The sequence below is a fragment of the Aptenodytes patagonicus genome, chromosome 27 (assembly GCF_965638725.1).
Source record: "Aptenodytes patagonicus chromosome 27, bAptPat1.pri.cur, whole genome shotgun sequence".
In the NCBI taxonomy this organism is placed as follows: domain Eukaryota; kingdom Metazoa; phylum Chordata; class Aves; order Sphenisciformes; family Spheniscidae; genus Aptenodytes; species Aptenodytes patagonicus.
This window is the reverse complement of record NC_134975.1, coordinates 1,840,858-1,859,074: the sequence shown is the minus strand read 5'-3', so window position 1 is coordinate 1,859,074 and position 18,217 is coordinate 1,840,858. Positions and strand designations below refer to the sequence as shown.

At 61.0% G+C, this 18,217-nt stretch overlaps 2 protein-coding genes across 2 annotated transcripts in view; both read left to right on the top strand.

The window, feature by feature from the left end:
* LOC143171340 (adenylate cyclase type 6-like) overlaps nt 1–6,928 on the top strand; it is a 9,337-nt gene extending 2,409 nt beyond the window's left edge. The window contains 17 exon segments of the mRNA XM_076360268.1: nt 87–245; nt 334–475; nt 556–684; nt 1,221–1,246; nt 1,354–1,501; nt 1,857–1,954; nt 2,036–2,075; nt 2,077–2,124; nt 2,199–2,315; nt 2,398–2,556; nt 3,276–3,451; nt 3,538–3,567; nt 4,013–4,142; nt 4,241–4,504; nt 5,153–5,357; nt 6,278–6,402; nt 6,495–6,928. Coding sequence (XP_076216383.1) covers nt 87–245; nt 334–475; nt 556–684; nt 1,221–1,246; nt 1,354–1,501; nt 1,857–1,954; nt 2,036–2,075; nt 2,077–2,124; nt 2,199–2,315; nt 2,398–2,556; nt 3,276–3,451; nt 3,538–3,567; nt 4,013–4,142; nt 4,241–4,504; nt 5,153–5,357; nt 6,278–6,402; nt 6,495–6,623 — 2,125 coding nt within the window. The 3' untranslated portion in view covers nt 6,624–6,928.
* An 868-nt stretch (nt 6,929–7,796) lies between these two features.
* Nucleotides 7,797–17,240, top strand: LOC143171388 (cyclin-T1-like). Its single transcript, XM_076360329.1, has 9 exons — nt 7,797–7,972; nt 8,839–8,920; nt 9,230–9,358; nt 10,231–10,291; nt 11,659–11,721; nt 12,107–12,152; nt 14,471–14,634; nt 14,990–15,060; nt 15,452–17,240. The coding sequence occupies exons 1-9, from the start codon at nt 7,797–7,799 to the stop codon at nt 16,883–16,885; spliced, it is 2,226 nt and encodes a 741-aa protein (XP_076216444.1). The 3' UTR covers nt 16,886–17,240.
* Nucleotides 17,241–18,217: the final 977 nt, after the last annotated feature.

Genomic DNA, 18,217 nt, shown 5'->3' with positions numbered 1-18,217 from the left:
CTGGTGCTCGCCGGACCGGGACGCGGTGCTGCGGTGCCGCGGTGCCGCGGTGCCTTGGGCTGACGCGGTGCCGGTGACGTCCGCAGGCTGGTGCGCGAGGTGACGGGGGTGAACGTGAACATGCGCGTGGGCATCCACAGCGGGCGGGTGCACTGCGGCGTCCTGGGGCTGCGCAAGTGGCAGTTCGACGTCTGGTCCAACGACGTGACCCTCGCCAACCACATGGAAGCGGGCGGCAAAGCCGGGTGAGCCGGGCTGGGGGGGCTGGGCTGGGGGCTGGGGCGGGGAGCACGGGGCAGGGGGGCTCAGCGCCTTCATCCCCCCCGTCCCTAGGCGCATCCACATCACCTGGGCGACGCTGCAGTACCTGAACGGGGATTACGAGGTGGAGCCGGGCCACGGGGGCGAGCGCAACGCCTACCTCAAGGAACACAACATCGAGACCTTCCTTATCGTTGGCTGCAGCCAGAAGCGCGTGAGTCGGGGGGCATGTGGGGGGGACACGGGGCGAGGGGACACCCAGGGCCCCCCTCTCACGGCCACATCGCCCCGCAGAAAGAGGAGAAAGCCATTCTGGCCAAGCTGCAGCGGGCTCGTGCCAACTCGACGGAGGGGCTGGTGCCGCGCTGGGTGCCTGACCGCTCCTTCTCCCGCACCAAGGACTCCAAGGCCTTCCGGCAGATGGTGAGCGGCCTCGGGGGGGGCATTGGGCACAGGGGGCCCCCTCTGTGGCGGTATTAGCTGCCCACCGCCTTTCCACGGCTGCCGTTGGGCTTCCCCAGCCCTGCCCGCAGCCCTCGCCTGCTTCCTCCTGCCTGCCGCAGCCCATGGCCTCGGGGAACCCCCGGGTCTCCCCCTGTCCTCGGCAGCCCTGGGGGATCTCCCCTATCGTTGCCAGCCCATGGGGATCCTCAGGTGTACCCCCTGTCCTCACCAGTTCTTGGGGATCTGCCCTGTCCTCACTGACCTTGGGGACACTCAGGGGTCCCCTGTCCTCACTGGTGTCAGACCCCCTTCAGACCCCTCCATCCTTACTTTGCAGACCCCCCCCCCATCCTTGCCAGGCTTGGGGAACCCATGGGGGTCCCTTGGGACTCTGTCCCCCATCCTTGGTGGTCTTGGTGACCCTGGGGGATGCCCCATGTTCTTGTCATCTCCGAGGATCCCCCCCATCCATGCCGGTGTCTCTGACAGCCCCCATCTCCCTTGTGTCTCCCCAGGGCATCGATGACTCCAGCAAGGACAAGTAAGTGTCCCCATGCTGGGGTGCCCGGGGGGGGGGGGTTGCAGCCAGCCCCTTCCTGGGGCAGAGCCGGGGGCCCGGGGGGGGGCCTGACCCACCCCTGCCCCCAGCCGTGGCGCCCAGGAGGCCCTCAACCCCGAGGATGAGGTGGATGAGTTCCTGAGCCGGGCCATCGACGCCCGCAGCATCGACCAGCTCCGCAAGGACCATGTCAAGAAGTTCCTGCTCACCTTCCAGACGCCTGAGCTGGAGAAGAAGGTGGGGGTCCCCCTGTCCCCCTCTGTCCCAGCCCTGCGGTCTCCTCCATCCCCTGAAGTCCCCTCTGTCCCGGCCCCATCAGCACCTTTGTCCCCCTCATCTCACCTCCATCCCCTGGGGTCCTCTCTGTCCTGGTTTCATGGTACCCTCCACCCTCTCCATCCCAGTCGTGGGTCACCTCTGTCCCCTCTAATCTGTGGGGTCCCCTCCATCCTGCTGGCTCCATGGTCCTCTCCGTCCTGGCCCCTCCATCCTCTCCATCTCATCCCCCGGGGTCCCCTCTGTCCCCCTGCATCCCCTGGGGTCCCCTCCATCCCCCTCCGCCCAGCTCGGCTCACCCCTCTCCTCCCTGCAGTACTCCAAGAAGGTGGATGACCGCTTCGGTGGCTACGTGGCCTGCACCCTCCTCGTCTTCTGTTTCATCTGCTGCCTCCAGATCGTGGTGTTCCCCCAGTGAGTGCCGTGGCCCCTCCAAATGCTGGTCCCTGGTGCCCCCCCCCACCCCCCGGCGCTCACGACCGCCTCTCTCCCCAGCTCCCCGCTGATGCTCGGCGTCTACGTTGGCATCTTCATCCCTCCTCACTGCCATCCTCTTCGTCTGCGCTGTCTATTCCTGCGTCACTGTGAGTACAGGGCCGATGGGTGGGGGGGCGTGGGGGGCTCGGCCGCGCATGATGGGGTCCCTCTCCCCCCACAGCTCTTCCCCGCCGCCCTGCAGCAGCTCTCCCGGAAGATCGTCCAGTCCCGCGCCCACAGCACCATCATCGGGGTCTTCACCATCCTCCTTGTCTTCGTCGCCGCCTTCGTCAACATGGTAGGGTCGGGGGGCTGCGGGGGGCTGCGGGGGGCTGTGGGGCACCGGCTCACCCCTCTCGCGCCCCCCCCCCCCCCCCCAGTTTGCCTGCAGCCGGGTGGCCCTGCGGGACTGTGCTGCTCGCGAGCTCAACGTCACCCCCGAGGCCGTGGGACCCTGCCAGCTCCGGGCCCTCAACTTCTCCCTGGGGACTCCCATGGGCCCCTGCCACCGTGACGGGCTGGCCTGCGACTTCCCCGAGGTGAGCGGCTGCGGGGCACCCACGGGTGCAGGGTTCCCACGGGTGCAGGGCACTGGGAGGGGGTCCTGCATGGGTGCCAGCATGGGTCCCTGCGGGTGCGAGGTCCTCCTTGGGTGCTGGCACAGGGTCCCTGAGGATGCAAGATGCTGGCAGGGGGTCGCCATGGGTTCCATGTCCCCCAGGGTACTGGAATGGGGTCCCCACAGATGCAGGGTGCTGGCATAGGTCCCTGTGGGTGCAAGGTCCTGCATGGGCACTGGTGCAGGGTCCCCGAGGATGCAGGGTGCTGGCACAGGGTCCTGCAGGCACAGTGTCCCCATGGATGTTGGCACTGGGTCCCTGGGGGTACAGGGTGCTGGCATGGGGTCCCTGCAGGCACAGTATCCCCCAGGGTGCTGGCATGGGGTCCTCAAGGATGCAGGGTGCTGGCATGGGGTCCCTGCAGGTGCAGTGTCCCCAGGGGTGCTGGCATGGTGTCCCTAAGGGTACAGGGTGCTGCAGGTGCAGTGTCCCTAAGAGTACAGGGTGCTGGTATAGGTGCCTCCGGGTGCAAGGTCCTCCACGGGTGCAAGGTCCTCCACGGGTGCTGGCGCAGAGCCCCTGGAGGGCGCAGAGTGCTGGCAGGGGGTCCCCATGGATGCAAGGTCCCCGTGGGTGTGGGGTGCCGGCAGGGGGTCCCCACGGGGTGCTGGTGCATCCCCGCGGCGTCTCTCCCGCAGTACTTCAACTACAGCGTGGTGCTGAGCCTGCTGGCCTGCTCCGTCTTCCTGCACATCAGCAGCATCGGCAAGCTGCTGCTCATGGTGGCCATCGAGGCCACCTACCTGGTGCTGGTGGAGGGGCCCCAGGCCACCCTCTTCGACAACGCCGACCTGCTGGTGGTGGCCAATGCCCTGTGAGTGCCCGGTGTCCCCGCCCCGGGGGTCCCCGCCCTGGGAGCTGCGTCCCCACCCCGCTAACCCCCGGCTCCTCTCCCCCCAGGCCCCCCTTCAATGGGACCCAGGCGGAATGGTGAGTGGGGAACTGGGACCAGCAGGGAAATGGGAGTAGGGGGGTGAGGGTGGGCAGCAGCAGGAGAGGCCCTTGGGGTCTGTGCTGCGAGGGTGGGCGCAGCTTTGGGGGCTGGGTGCAGCCTTGGGGTCCCTGGGGTGGGTGCATCTTTGGGGATTGGGTGCATCTTAGGGGGTCCCTGGGGTGGGTGCATCTTAATGGGGTGGGTGCAGCCTTGGGGTCCCTGGGGTGGGTGCATCTTTGGGGATTGGGTGCATCTTAGGGGGTCCCTGGGGTGGGTGCATCTTACGGGGTTGGGCACAGGTTTGGGGTCCCTGGGGTGGGCGCATCTTAGGGGATCCCTGGGGTGGGCGCATCTTAGGGGTTGGGTAGATCTTAGGGGAACCCTTGGGTGGGCACGGACGCGTCCGGCATCCCGTCTCAGCGGGCGGGGGGGTGCCCACAGCCCGGCGGAGGGGAAGGTGGCCCTGCGGTACGTCACTCCCGTCATCCTGGCCGTCTTCGCGCTGGCGCTGTACCTGCACGCGCAGCAGGTCGAGTCCACCGCCCGCCTCGACTTCCTCTGGAAGCTGCAGGTAGGGCGAGGGGCCGGGGTCGACCCCCTCCCCGCACCCCGGGGCCGGGGCGGAGGCGGGGTCCCGGCGCGGCTCCCGCATGGCGCTGTGCGATGCAGGCAACGGGCGAGAAGGAGGAGATGGAGGAGCTGCAGGCGTACAACCGGCGGCTGCTGCACAACATCCTGCCCAAGGATGTGGCGGCGCATTTTCTGGCGCGGGAGCGTCGCAACGACGAGCTCTACTACCAGTCCTGCGAGTGCGTGGCCGTCATGTTCGCCTCCATCAGCAACTTCTCCGAGTTCTACGTCGAGCTGGAGGCCAACAACGAGGGTGTCGAGTGCCTGCGGCTGCTCAACGAGATCATCGCTGACTTCGACGAGGTGCCGGAGGGCGGTGCGATGGGGTGGATCGTGGGGTGGCGTATATGGGGACGGGGTGCGTGGGGTGCTGGAGAGGCCGTGGAGCGGCGTGCGTGGGGAGCACAGGGTGCTGGAGGGGCTGTGGAGCACCATGCGCGAGGATGGGGTGCGCAGGGATGAAGTGCACGGGGATGGGGTGCGTGGGGTGCTGGAGAGGCCGTGGAGCAGCATGCGTGGGGTGCACAGGGATGGGGTGCGGGAAGATGGGGTGCACGGGGTGCTGGAGAGGCCATTGAGCACTGTGCGTGGGGATGGGGTGCGCGGGGTGCTGGAGAGGCTGTGGAGCAGCGCGCGTGGAGCCGCGGGATGGGGTGCGAAGGGACAAGGGTGCAGGATATGGGGTGCATGGGGCCCCAGAGAGGTTGTGGAGCACTGTGCATGGGGTGCACAGGGACGGGGTGCAAGAAGACGGGGTGCACAGGGTGCTTGGAGAGGCTGTGGAGCACCATGTGTGGGGATGAGGCGCAGGGGCCGGGGTGCGCGGGGTGCCGGAGAGGCTGTGGAGCAGCGCGCGTGGGGCATGCAGGGACAGGGCGCAGGAAGATGGGGTGCACGGGACCCCTGGAGAGGCAGGGTGAGGGTGACGCTGCCTCCCCGTCCGCGCCCCAGATCATCAGCGAGCAGAAGTACCGTCAGCTGGAGAAGATCAAGACGATCGGCAGCACCTACATGGCGGCCTCGGGGCTGAACGCCTCCACCTACGACCGGGAGGGCCGGAGCCACATCGCGGCGCTGGCCGACTACGCCATGCACCTGATGGAGCAGATGAAGTACATCAACGAGCACTCCTTCAACAACTTCCAGATGAAGATCGGTGAGCGCCCCTTGCACGCCCCCTTGCACGCCCCCGTGCACCCGGAGCCCGCCCCACGCACGCCCCTGCCGCGTGCCTGGCCCTTGGCGTGCGGCTTCGCGTCTGCTGGCTCTTGCACGCCTCGTCCCTTTCGCACGCGCGGCCCTGGCGCGTAGCCTTGCCCGCGCGACCTTTGCACGCCCCCTCGGCTTTGCACGCACAGAGCCTCCGCGCGCGCCTCTGCACAGGCAAAGCCTTGCACGCCCCTGCCCTTTTGCACTTTGCGTACAAGCCCTTGCACGCCCCTCGGCCCTTCCGCACCCCTCTGCACATGGACACCCTTGCACACCCTCTCCCCTTTGCGCACACAGCCCTCACACGCGCCTTTGCGCGTCCTGATGCTGCACACCCCTTTAGCCCTCGCACACGTAGTCCCTCGTACGCCCTTTTACACGCTCCTTTGCCACCGCACGCTCCTTTCCACATGCAAACCCTTTGCCCACCCCTTCCTCTTTGCACACGCGGCCTTCGCACGCCCCTTTGCGCATGCTGATGTTGCACGCCCCTTTGCACGCCCCTTTGCACGCCCCTTTGGGCATGCTGATGTTGCACGCCCCTTTGCACGCCCCTTTGCATGCCCCTTTGCACATGCTGATGTTGCACGCCCCTTTGCACGCCCCTTTGCATGCCCCTTTGCACATGCTGATGTTGCACGCCCCTTTGCACGCCCCTTTGCATGCCCCTTTGCACACACAAACCCTTGCCCGCCCCCTACCCTTTGCCCACGCACCCCTCTGCACCCCCCTTTTTGCCTCGCACGCCCCCCCCCCCCCCCGTGCCCTCGCCCCCCGTGGAAGCGGGGGGAGGGGGCTGTGACCCTCTGTCCTGTCGTGTGTGTGTGTGTGTGTGTGTGTCCCGTGTCGTGTGTGTCCCCCCCCCAGGCCTGAACATGGGGCCAGTGGTGGCGGGGGTGATCGGGGCGCGCAAGCCGCAGTACGACATTTGGGGCAACACCGTCAACGTCTCCAGCCGCATGGACAGCACCGGCGTCCCCGACCGCATCCAGGTCAGCCGGGGGGGGGGGCGAGGAGGGGGGGGACACAGGGCCCCCCCGCCCCCCTCCCCAGCCCCCTCTCACCCCTGTGTTCCCCCCTCCAGGTGACGACGGACCTGTACCAGGTGCTGGCGGCCAAGGGCTACGCGCTGGAGTGCCGGGGCCTGGTCAAGGTCAAGGGCAAGGGGGAGATGACCACATACTTCCTCAATGCCGGCCCTGGAGGGAGTTAGGGGGGGCCCCCATGGTGTCCGTCCCCCCCCCCCCCGTCCCGTCCCCCCCCCTGCCTCGGGCCGGTGCCCCCCAGCCTGCACCGGGGTCAGACAAAAAAGGAAAAATCCCCAAATCCACAGATTTAAAAAAAGAAAAAAAAAGAAAAAAAAAAAGAGGGAAAAGGGAGGTGGCTGGGGAGGGGGTGCCCCCCCGCTGTGCCCCCCCGCTGTGCCCCCCCCGGGTGGTGTGTTGGGGGGCATTTCCCAGCCCCGCACCGGGGTGTTTGTGGAGGGGGGGGTGGGTCGGGGTGCGGCCCCCCCTTTGCCAAAATCCCCCATGTGCCAAAGAGGGGAGATGGGCCCCCCCGGGAAGGGGCTGGGGGGGTTGTTGGGGGGGGGTGTGGGGTGTGTCTCCTCAGCCCCCTCCATGTGCCAAACTGAAGTGCCGCCTGCCGGGGGGGGGGGGGCACAGGCACAGCACCTTCACAGACCCCCCCAGACCCCCCCAGGGTCAGGGGGTCCCGCTCCCTCCCGGGGGGGCTGCCGGCGGGGAGGGGGGGGGCAGCTCCCCCCCCTTTTAAATGCAAAAAAAAAAAAAAAAAAGTGACTTTTTTTTCCTTTTTTTTTTTTTTTCCCTTTTTTTTTTTGTTTTGTTTTTTGGGGAGGGGGAGGGGGGGGCTCATCCCGGGGTGGGGGTGGTGGTGGGGGGCACCGGCCCCCCGCCCCCCAGCGCAGACCTGAGGTACTTTGTCCTTCGTGTGTACAGATAAATTATATATAAAACTCACTTTGGATACGAGCTGTGGCCTGGCGTGTGGGGCCGGGGGGGGGGGGGGGGGGCGAGATTCCGGGGGGGGGGGGGGGGGGAGCCCAGGCAGGGCCCTGAGGTGAAGGCCGGGCTCCGGGGCCACGGGAAAGCCGGAGCCGGGGGGTCCGGGGCGGGGCGGGGGGGTCACGGGAGGCCCGGGGGGGGGGGGGGGGGGGGGGGGGCCGGCGGTGTAACGGCCGCCCCCCCCCCGCGACACTTCCCGCGTCAGAACGCGCAGGCGCGCCCGAGCGCGCATGCGCCTCAACGGCTCCTCCCCTGCCCCGCCCTGTGACGCGGCCGTACGCGCGCGCCACCGCCCTGTGACGCCGCGCGCGTCGCTGCGTGCGTGCGTGCGTGCGTGCGTGCGCGCGCGGGCGCAGATCGCCATGGAGGCCTCGGCGGGCGGCGGGGCCGGCGGCGCGGCGGGGCGGCGCTGGTACTTCACCCGCGAGCAGCTGGACCGCAGCCCCTCGCGCCGCGCCGGGCTCGACCCCGACAAGGAGCTCTCGTACCGGCAGCAGGCGGCCAACCTGCTGCAGGACATGGGACAGCGGCTCAACGTGTATCCGGCCGCGCTAGGCCGCGCGGCCTGCGCTTGGGTGCCGCCGCCGCCGCCGCCGCCGGGCGCGGGGGGGGGGGGGCGGGCGGGTGTTGCCCGCGGGGAGAGCTAGGCCCGGGTGCGGGGAGGGTCGGGAACGGGGGGGAGCCGGGCCCGGGAGCGGGGAGAGTGAGGCCGGGAGCGGGGAGAGCTGTGCCGGGGTGCGGGGAAGGCCAGGCCCAGCCCGGGAGCGGGGAGAGCCGGGCCCGGCTGCAGGGAGAGTGAGGCCGGGAGTGGGGAGAGCCGGGCCTGGGTGCGGGGAGAGTGAGGCCAGGAGCGGGGAGAGCCGGGCCCGTTTCGGGAGCGGGGAGAGCTGTGCCGGGGTGCGGGGAGAGTGAGGCCGGGAGCGGGGAGAGCCGGGCCCGTTTCGGGAGCGGGGAGAGCTGTGCCGGGGTGCGGGGAGAGTGAGGCCGGGAGCGGGGAGAGCCGGGCCCGTTTCGGGAGCGGGGAGAGCTATGCCGGGGTGCGGGGAGAGTGAGGCCAGGAGCGGGGAGAGCCGGGCCCGTTTCGGGAGCGGGGAGAGCTGTGCCGGGGTGCGGGGAGAACGAAGCCGGGAGCAGGGAGAGCTGTGTCCGGGTGCGGGGAAGGCCAGGCCCAGCCCGGGAGCGGGGAGAGCCGGGCCCGTTTCAGGAGCAGGGAGAACTATGCTGGGGTGTGGGGAGAGCCGGGCCTGGGAGCGAGGAGAGTGAGGCCGGGAGCCGGGGGAGCCAGGCACATCTCGGCGGCAGGGAGAGCGAGGCCCGGCCCGGTGCCGGTGGGATGCTGGGGAGTTGAGGGCGCTGCGCAGCGGCCGTCATCGGGGCTGTGTGTTTCCTTAACCACCCCATCAGCTCCCAGCTCACCATCAACACGGCCATCGTGTACATGCACCGCTTCTATATGGTGCAGTCCTTCACCCAGTTCCACAGGAACGTAAGTGTGCTGGGGTCTGGCGGGGCGGGGGGCGCCGGGAACCCCCCAGCTCTGCTCCTGCTGCTGCCTGGCAGCCAGCTCGGGGGGGCGACGTGGTGGGACCGACCCTGGGGAGGGGGCTTGGAAAAGGTGGCTTGTAGCTGCCAGTAGTCACTAGAGACCCTTTTCCTTCCTGATGGTGTTTGGACTTGCGCAGGCTTTGTTTCCTAAAGGAATATTTGGTTTAGACATGAGAATTAGCCTAATTTATTCGCTTTAATCTTGAACTTACTAACTTTAAAAAAAATAATTTTTTTTTTTTCTCTGAAGTCGGTGGTACCAGCAGCTCTGTTCTTGGCAGCCAAGGTGGAGGAGCAGCCTCGTAAGCTGGAGCACGTAATCAAGGTAGCACATGCCTGTCTGCATCCCCAGGAAACTCCTCTAGACACCAAGAGCGAGGTAAGTGTCGAGATCGGAGAACTGGGCTCTGATGTGAGGAGCGGAGGCACGAGGAATGGGAATGGCGGAAGCGTGCTGCATCCTGAATCGCGTGGCTACAGCGTCTCGTTAAATCGGGTTCAGCAGTACCCGCTCTCTAAGCGAGTGGCTGTGTCCTAGGATGGTCAGTGACAGCTTTCCAATTCGACTGCTCTTACGCTACTGAGAGCTTTTTGGCTTCTGTACAGCAGAAGGCTTTTCTTTCCTGCTCTGTGGCAACCTCTCTTCTGTTCTCCTCTGCTGTGCTGCTGCAATTGTGACTCCTGTGCTGTGTAACAGTGTCTGCGTGAAAAGCTTCTGAGGAGGGCATGGATGTTGACTGCTGCGATTGAGTAGTGTCTGTGGCAGAGCAGAAGGCGGTGTGCGCGGTTTGGTTCTGTTCTGTCCCCACGTGTTTAATGGTGGGTTTATTAAAAACGTTGCCGATTCCCCATCTCTCGAGACAGCCCGTCTTACCTGGAACTGAGCAGCCAACCCTGCTGAAAAGGGGCAGCTTTATCCAGGAAAGCTTAAGGAAAAAAGAAAAGCAGCTAATTCCTCTCCTGTACTGCTCGTATAGCCGTCCCGTGCAGTGCGAGGGACCAGGACTGAGAGGGCCACTGTGGATCCCGAAGCAGCCATCCCCTAGCAGAAGCACTAGCAGGGGAGCGGGTCCACCCCAGCACTCTGCTTTCTCTTTTCTGGCAGGGAATCTGTGCCAGTTCCCCCAGTGCAGATCGGCAGAAAGATTCCCCTTTGCTATTTTTGCCTCCCTGAGAAAAGGGTGTTAGAAATGTGCAGGCTTTATACGGAGTGCCTCATCGTGAGTAACTTGCCTGTCCTCTCAACCCCAGGCTTACCTGCAACAAGCCCAAGACCTGGTCATTCTAGAGAGCATAATACTGCAGACCCTGGGTAAGTTTTTCAAAGCGGACGGGCTGCCACACGAATCCCAGACCCAGGAGTGTTCCGCAGAGCGGAGAGCCTAACCGCACAGTCTTCTCCACAGCTGGAGGGCAGATGTACAGCTGGCCAGTGGGAGAGCAAGAGTCCAGGCAACAAACTCTATTTTTCACACCCGCTCCTTCTGTTTTCCTTTTAACATCAGTTTTTTCAGGTGTAACTTGTGTCAGGTTCAATGCTCAGAGAAATTAAAGCGTGGAAGTGTGGCTCGTCTCCCCCCCGTCCCCCAACAGGTTTTGTACCGCTTGGACACCGGTCGCTGTCCTCCGTTGTGCTGTTCAACTTGATAATGCTCTAGTCCTGTGGCCAGGAAGCAGTTTGCACTGAGAGATGTCTAACAAAACCTGGGCTGAAAGTTAATATTTTGACCAGATAGCTGAACATGAAGGCGGGGGGGGGGAAGCAACAGTTTTTGCGGGTTTTTTTGAAAGTAGAAACTGGAGCCTACGTTTAGGGCTGCGGCCGTTGGATCCAGTATCCCGTTCCTTTCTAAAATGTACTGTTAGAACTTGTTTTTACTAACGTATGTTCCATTTCAGAGGCAGTTTGTAGATAGCGTTCCACTCCAAAATACTCAGTAAGCTTTGTTATTTCTGACTTGGTTCGGAGTAAATGCCGCTGGTCCCCCGCTCAGAAGGGGACAGGAGGGGCAGGTGTGTCGATGGGTCGCACGCGCTGGCCTGGCGAGCCAGTGGCTAAACTGTGACCCCAGTTCTGCAACGACTCGGTTCGCCAGTTGCCTTTTTTAACGTCCCAGTTCTAGAATGTTCTGCATGGGAAGAACCAAATCTGTTGCACACATGGACCGATTTGAATTTTTTTTTTTTCTTTAAAACATAATGCCCAAACTGAATAGGAAACTGAAGCGAGGATTAAGTTCAGTTGTCTTCAGTGCTGTAGGCTCCTTCAAAGGGAAAACGTCTGCTTCCTCTTAGCTTTTTGGGTGACAGAAATTCCTTTGAGCAGATGCCATTGTCTTCTCCTTCCTCCCAGCTGCTGTAAGAGGCTTTGTCCTGCTATTTTTAAAATCCTTAATAGTTGTTTTGTTTTCAGTGAGGTCTTTCAAGCGCAGAAGTCATTTAGCTGCTTGGAGGTCTGGCAGCAGCAGTGACCTTCGGGGTTTGTGACTGGAGAACTTGAGTCTTCTGGATACAGGAAAACGGGCTCCTCTATTCCTGCTTGCCTCCGAGCAGAGAGCAGGGGCTGTAAAGAGGGAAGGGGAGAAGGCCTTGTCCCCCAGGAGCAGGAAACGTGAGGTTCGTAGATCCGTGGGGGCGTGCTGCTGGTTTTCTGATGGCCGTATGTCTGTGTTCTTCCAGGTTTTGAAATCACTATTGACCACCCCCATACCCACGTGGTGAAGTGCACACAGTTAGTGCGAGGTAAGCGATATCAGACATCGGGTGCTTGTGGCTTCTCCGTGTAACCTCAGCCTGATAGCGAAGAGCTGTGACAATACATTGTAGTGTTTAGCTGGGATTGATTGCCCGAGAACTTGCCTGCAGCCAGTCTCCTTAAAAACCATAACGAATGTCAAAATAGAGGCAGTTGCAGGTGACTGACGCGATGTTCTGGCTCTGCTGAACCACGTGAAGCTCTATGTCCAGTAACTTCTAAAATCCTAGCTGTGGCGTAGAGTTAGTCGAACTGTGCTGGCTCTCTTATTTCGTGTGTGGTGGCGAGAGGCCCGTGGTTCTTGCACTACAATGGAATAATGTTTGTCAGGATATGCAGACTAATGCCCTGCTTTTTCCTTTTCTCTTTCAGCCAGCAAGGACTTGGCCCAAACTTCCTATTTCATGGCTACCAACAGGTTATTATTTTACAATTGATTCATATTTGACAGAGGGTCTTATCTGGAGGAGATGTGCTACTGGTGACCCCTGGGGCGTTGGTCAGCCTGCGAGCGACTGGGGATTGCTCGGTTTGGTTCAGAAAGAGCAGGAACCCCTTCTCCTGCTAGCTGCCGGTCAAAACCAGCTGCAAAATCAGCCATATAAGCGAGGCAGATGGGATGCTCAGGAACCTCGCTGCTTTCTTTTATGGGGAGTTAGACAGTTGTGAAAGTTAAAAAAAAAAAACCCAACCCCAAACCAAAACAAAAAGGTAGACTTGAAATGAGCATATACCTTTTTTTGCTTGCTTAGTACCTAGGTGTCAGAGAGTTTTCACTGAACTAGGTGCTGTGCAAATTGTCAACAAATAGGGTCTGTACCCCAAAGAGGGCTGATCTAGAGTATGAAGGAAGAAAAAGGGTAGCTGGATGCAGGCGTGAGGCGTTACAAGAGAAAACGATAGCCTTGTCTGGCCTGTGTGACTGGACAGGCAGGCCTGTAAGCAGAGTCTTGGAAACGAAAAAAGCCCCTAGTTTTTTTCACCTTGACAGGTCTGGGTAGTGTCACTAGGTTTTTACTGCAAGGCTGATACCAGCCCTTGTGCTGGGACTTCCGACACTTTTTAAAAATGTAATTTCCAGAATTACCAGCTTCAGGCAAATCACGGAGTTAACGTTTGGAACAGACCAAGTCGTGGACACGGAAAATCTTACGGTTTTGTAAAAAGCTCGCGGAAGTGAAAGGATGGGAGAAAAAGATGGTTTAGGCGCTAGCACAGGTCGAAGCTGCAGAGTTGGAGAACGCTTCCAAGCCCTGGCCGAGCCGTGAATGCGCGTGGCCTTGGGCGAGTCATTTCTCTCCTCTCTGCCCGTGAGAGGTGTTACCTGCTCACCTCCACAGCACGCTGGGAGAATTGTTTGTTGAAGGTGCTCTGTAGCTCCAAAGGGCACTGTGTGGGTTTCCTGCATAAACTAGTGTAAAGGGAAGGTGGTGTTAGTAACGTGTGGGTAAATGCATGGTTGAAGCGTGTTTTATCCCTGCAGCAATAATTGCAAAACCAAGGAATTATGAGTTAAGGTTATACTTGAAAGAAATCCAGGCGGAAAATAAGAAATGTAGCCAGGCAGCCTCAATTTTGCCTTAAAGTGATGCCATGAAACGTCTGATTAAGGTGCTTAAGCAATGAACTGGATTTAGTCAGGCGTAGCTATGGATGTTTAACTTTTATTTCCTTCTGGCATCATTATGGGGCAGGGTTAAAGCTCTTTGTGCACCTTAACTTCACTTCTTACCTTGGCAGACTGGATAAAGGCTCTGAATTTCCTGGGGTTTGACTTCTTGGATGTATGGATAAATACAGTATCCGTGAAATGGTTTCAGACTTTTTGGCTGTAGGTGCCTATCTCTGTCTCTCTGCGTTGCATTGATGGAAAAATATTTAAGTAGCCCGAGGATGGCGAAGAAATGCAGATAATGCCATCCTGCGGCTGCACGTAGATGCTCAGTGGCACCATTTCCATCGAGCGCTCCTTGAAAGGGCCGATTCGCGAGTGTGACAGTGGGTAAATCCTGCACTCAACTTGCTGTCACGGTTTCTAAAGCTTAGTGGACCTGGTGTTCCTGCAGGTAGAGAGTAGGATGCTTTCTTAGTCCTGTTCTCAGTGCTACCTAGACCTCCCAGCACTGACTTCCGAGCTGTCACGTGGCAAATTAATTTACTAATGAAAATGCTTGATAGGCGGCCAGGCTCCCTTTTAGGCGCTCCTGAGTCATTCCAGCGTATGGTGCTATTCACAGCCGAAGCTTCAGTGCTTTTCCTAAAAATCATTTGGGAAAGACCAGACCCTTCCTAAAAGCCGAAGAGGGCCAGTTTGCTCCTTGAACGCCATCCCAGGACTCACACTTGGAAGCGTCTGAGTTTCTTCTCAGATTGAGCAGAGCCCGCAGCAGAGGTGGGGGCTGGCAGGCGACCCAGCCGCTCGCTTTCTCCCTCGGAGGAGGGCTCGAGCGGGGCGGCAGCGTGCCTCGCTGCTCCTGCACGAGCCGCAGAGCCTTGAGCTGACAGAGTTGCCTGGACCCAAGTTATCTGCAGCAGAACAGGGAAGGAACAAGCAAATCGGTGGAGCGGGATAGAGACGCCCGTAACAGTAGGGTTGTACTGGGGGAGGAATGGCAGGGACTTCCCCACCACGTCCACCTCTTGCGCAGCGTCTGTTCAGTGGGCGATTGTGAGTGCTGAAGTTCAGGCTTGGGAGTTCATGGCTTTCTGTTTCTCTCTCCCTGCTGGTGACGTCAGCCTGCACCTGACCACCTTCAGCCTGCAGTACACCCCTCCCGTTGTGGCCTGCGTCTGTATCCACCTGGCTTGTAAGTGGTCCAACTGGGAGATCCCAGTCTCCACGGACGGGAAGCACTGGTGGGAATACGTTGATGGCACTGTAACTCTGGAGCTCTTAGATGGTAAGTTTTGGAGCGAGGTTTCCCCCCAAAGGCTCTTACGTTATTTTGGCATCTCTGTTCCTGGGTCTGCCGTTCAAACACGGCCACCGGCCAGTTCATGGACTCCAGGACTTCAGGTCTTGCCAAGGTTTCCAGTGCAGCAGCAGCTTCTATGGTACAACAGAGATGGCAAAAGGCGCGCAGTGAGATGAGTTTAAATGTGGTCAGTGATACTAGTTCTCAGTATTTTCCCCTCCTGGAGTAGCTCCATCTCATCAGTAGCTCCACTCATCAGTAAGTAGGGGGTTGCCCTGATGGATTAGTGCTGCTCTGCCCGCCTCTGACCCTCTTGCCTGGGTTTGTGTTTCCTCTGCAGAACTGACTCATGAATTCCTGCAGATCCTTGAGAAAACTCCCAACCGGCTTAAACGCATCCGGAACTGGCGGGTAAGAATCTGCTTTGGACCGCGGGTGCTTGCAGGAGAACACAGTCTCTGATTTCTTCTGTGTGCACGAGGCTGTGTGGCATCTCTGGTATTACAATGCAAGACAGTGTCTGAAGGGCATGTGTGGGGGGAAGTCTGAACGCTGTGCGTCTGCAAAATGTTGCCTTAGGGCTTGAGTTCATCTATTCTGAGTTAACTCTGTAGAGACCTTGGTTTTTCAGCTGCTCTTGCAACCCCACTTGCAGTGGTCGGGTCTTTTCCCACAAGGAGAGATGGGGGCAAAGTGGATCTGTCTTTAAATGAGAGCTTGCACTGTACAGGGTCAGCTGCTTGCATCAAACCAGCTCGAGTGACAGCCCAAAGTACATGACCGGTCACTGCTTTTATTCCAGGCCTCTCAAGCAGCCAAGAAGTCAAAGGCTGATGACCACGGTGAAGATGAGAGCCTGTCAGAGCAGACGATCCTCAACATGATTTCCAGGAACAATAGTTCGGACATGAACATTGCTGGGTTAATGAGCATGTCAACGTCCTCGACTGCCGGAGCGGGGCCTTCTCTGCCGGCCACGGCGGACTCGCCCAGCGACCAGAGCGGTGCGGATATGTCCCAGCCTGAGCACTGGCTGTCCCAGCATCCTCCACCCAAGCTGGAGGCTGGCCAGAGTCACAGGACTAACGAAAGCTCGTCGGCTGCTGAGCATCCTTTACAGCAAGATGGCGCTGGTTATCAGAAGCAGAGCGGCAAGAACGCCCCATCGGCCAAAGTGTCGCTCAAGGAGTACCGGGCCAAGCACGCCGAGGAGCTGGCGGCACAGAAGCGGCAGCTGGAGAACATGGAGGCCAACGTGCGGTCTCAGTACGCCTACGCCGCGCAGAATCTCCTGGTCCAGCAGCAGCGGGAGAGGGAAGTCCAGCAGGACAGCAACCCCTCTCCAATCATCCTGAAAATCCCCATCGGTGGCTCGGAGAACCCTGAGCGCCCTCCCGGCCCTGAAAAGAGTGACAAAGCCTCGGCTCTGAAGCTGAGGATCCCGGTGGCAGGTGGAGGTGGGGATAGGCCGCTCCCTTCCAAGCAGGAGGAGATAAAAATGCGGATCAAGGTGCCAACCGCTGCAGACAGGCACGGCTCCTCAGATGAGAGCAGCGGCAAGAACCGGGAGCACAAGGAGAAACACAAGGGCCACTCTTCTAACCACCACCACCACCACCACAACCACCACTCTCACAAACACTTACACGTCCAGCTTGGCACTGGCCCCAGCAGCGTGGTGAACAAGCGGCCAGGGGACTCTAAACACAGCAGCCAGCCTAGCGCCGTGCCCCACAAAAGCTACGGTCCCCTCGCCTCTTCCCGCAAGAGGCCCCTGCCAGAGGAGGCGGCAGCCACGGCCATGGCCGCAGCCCACGAGCACCAGCCCAAAGTCAGCAAAGCCTCCAAAGGCCCCGGCATGCCGTTCCCTTACCCCCACCTCCCCGGGGCGGCCCACCTCCCAGGGCACAGCTCGGATGCGGGCAACCTCCCCTTACCCCAGGCCAACAAAGCCCGGGGCACCCACAGCAAATCGGACAAGGGTCCCACGGGGGCCAACGGGCACAACGCCAACCAGGCCAGTGACTACCAGGATACGGTCAACATGCTGCACTCGCTGTTGAGCGCGCAGGGCATGCAGCCCACCCAGCCCCCTGCCTTTGACTTCCACTCTTACGGCGAGCTCTTGAACCCCCGGGCTTCCACCAGCTCCAGAGCTGCCGCCAACACGGACAAGCCCCGACCACCCCCCCTGCCCTCAGAACCGCCCCCCCCGCTCCCCCCTCTCCCCAAGTAAAGCCCCTTTTTACTACTGAGTTTGTGCAGAGCCCAAGCCCAAACCTGGGCTGCCCCTGCGGGGGCGTGAAAGGGCTTGTTCGATCTCCACTGCCTCACGAAGAACTATTTTATTATAATATAACTTTTATTATTGATATTTAGAGCGCGGAGTTGTTGAAGCTGTGAAAGGATAAGAAACCCTTTCTGTGTTCCTTGCTCCCTCCCCTATTGACTTCCAGTTAGTGGTGGGCTCTGTCCCTGCTGGAACCGAAGCCCTCTCTGGGGAACACGCATTGTGGGGGAGCCCTGGCGGGTATTTAAAATATGTCACAGAAAATTTAAGATGTTTTACAAATAATTTAAGCAGTAACTTATATCTTAGTGTTTTGTTCATTTTAATTTTGTGGTGCTGCGGGGGGGACCCCGATGAGGGTTTGGGGTGGATTTGTCGGGCGGTTCCATTCGAGCTGTTGGCGACAAGAAAGTGGGTTCAGGAGCTTTTGAGGGATGGAGGGGAGGAAGTGAGGTGCGAGGGGAGGGCAGGGACCGGAGGCCGCTCGGATTGGGGAGGTGAGGGAATACCAGCTGCTGCGACCACGGGGTGATGGGAGCTGCTCTACCTGCTGTGGGTCTGTTTTCCTCGCTCCAAAAGCTGCTGCTCTGGTTTTGGGATCCCGTCTCCGTCCCTCGCTCCCCTCCTGCAGGTCCCACCGCTTCTGCTGGAAACCCCGGCGGTGGTGGGGCTTCAGGGGCAGCACGTGGGCCGAGCTGCTGGGGGCTTTCGGTGGCGTTTCGGGGCGGCTGGCGTTGGAACAGCCAGGGTGAGGTGATGGATGGAGGGCGCTTGGCCCAGCGCCTGCCCCCCATGGCCGCTTTTTGCGGGGGAGAGAGTCCAGAGGAGCTGCCCATGGCCGGCAGGGATGAGTGCTGCTGAGCCAAGGGGTTTGTACGTGGGGTCGGATTGTGCCCGAAGGCACCTGCCGGGGCAGAGCAGCTCTGTGCTGGGAGCTGGCTGGCTGGGTCCTGCCGCGGGTGGTGCCGCCGGCACGCGTAGAGCTGGGTTTAGGTGTTGGAATGCGTTGGTGGACTCGGTCCGTGGCTGTGCAGGGGTCGATCTGGGGAGGAGCCGCGTGGTGCGTTCCCAGCTGGGACGTAGGACGAGACCGTGCAGGATGGATGGCTGGAAGGGTCACCGTGCCCGGGGCAGCAATTCCAGGGGATCCCGTTGGCACATGGCTGCTCGCAGCCGAGCTGGAAAGAGCTTTTTCCATGACCCTAAACCCTGGACCAGGGCAGCCGCCTGAGTTTTGGTTGAATGTCTCGGAAAAGCCGATTTCCTTTGTTATCAGAC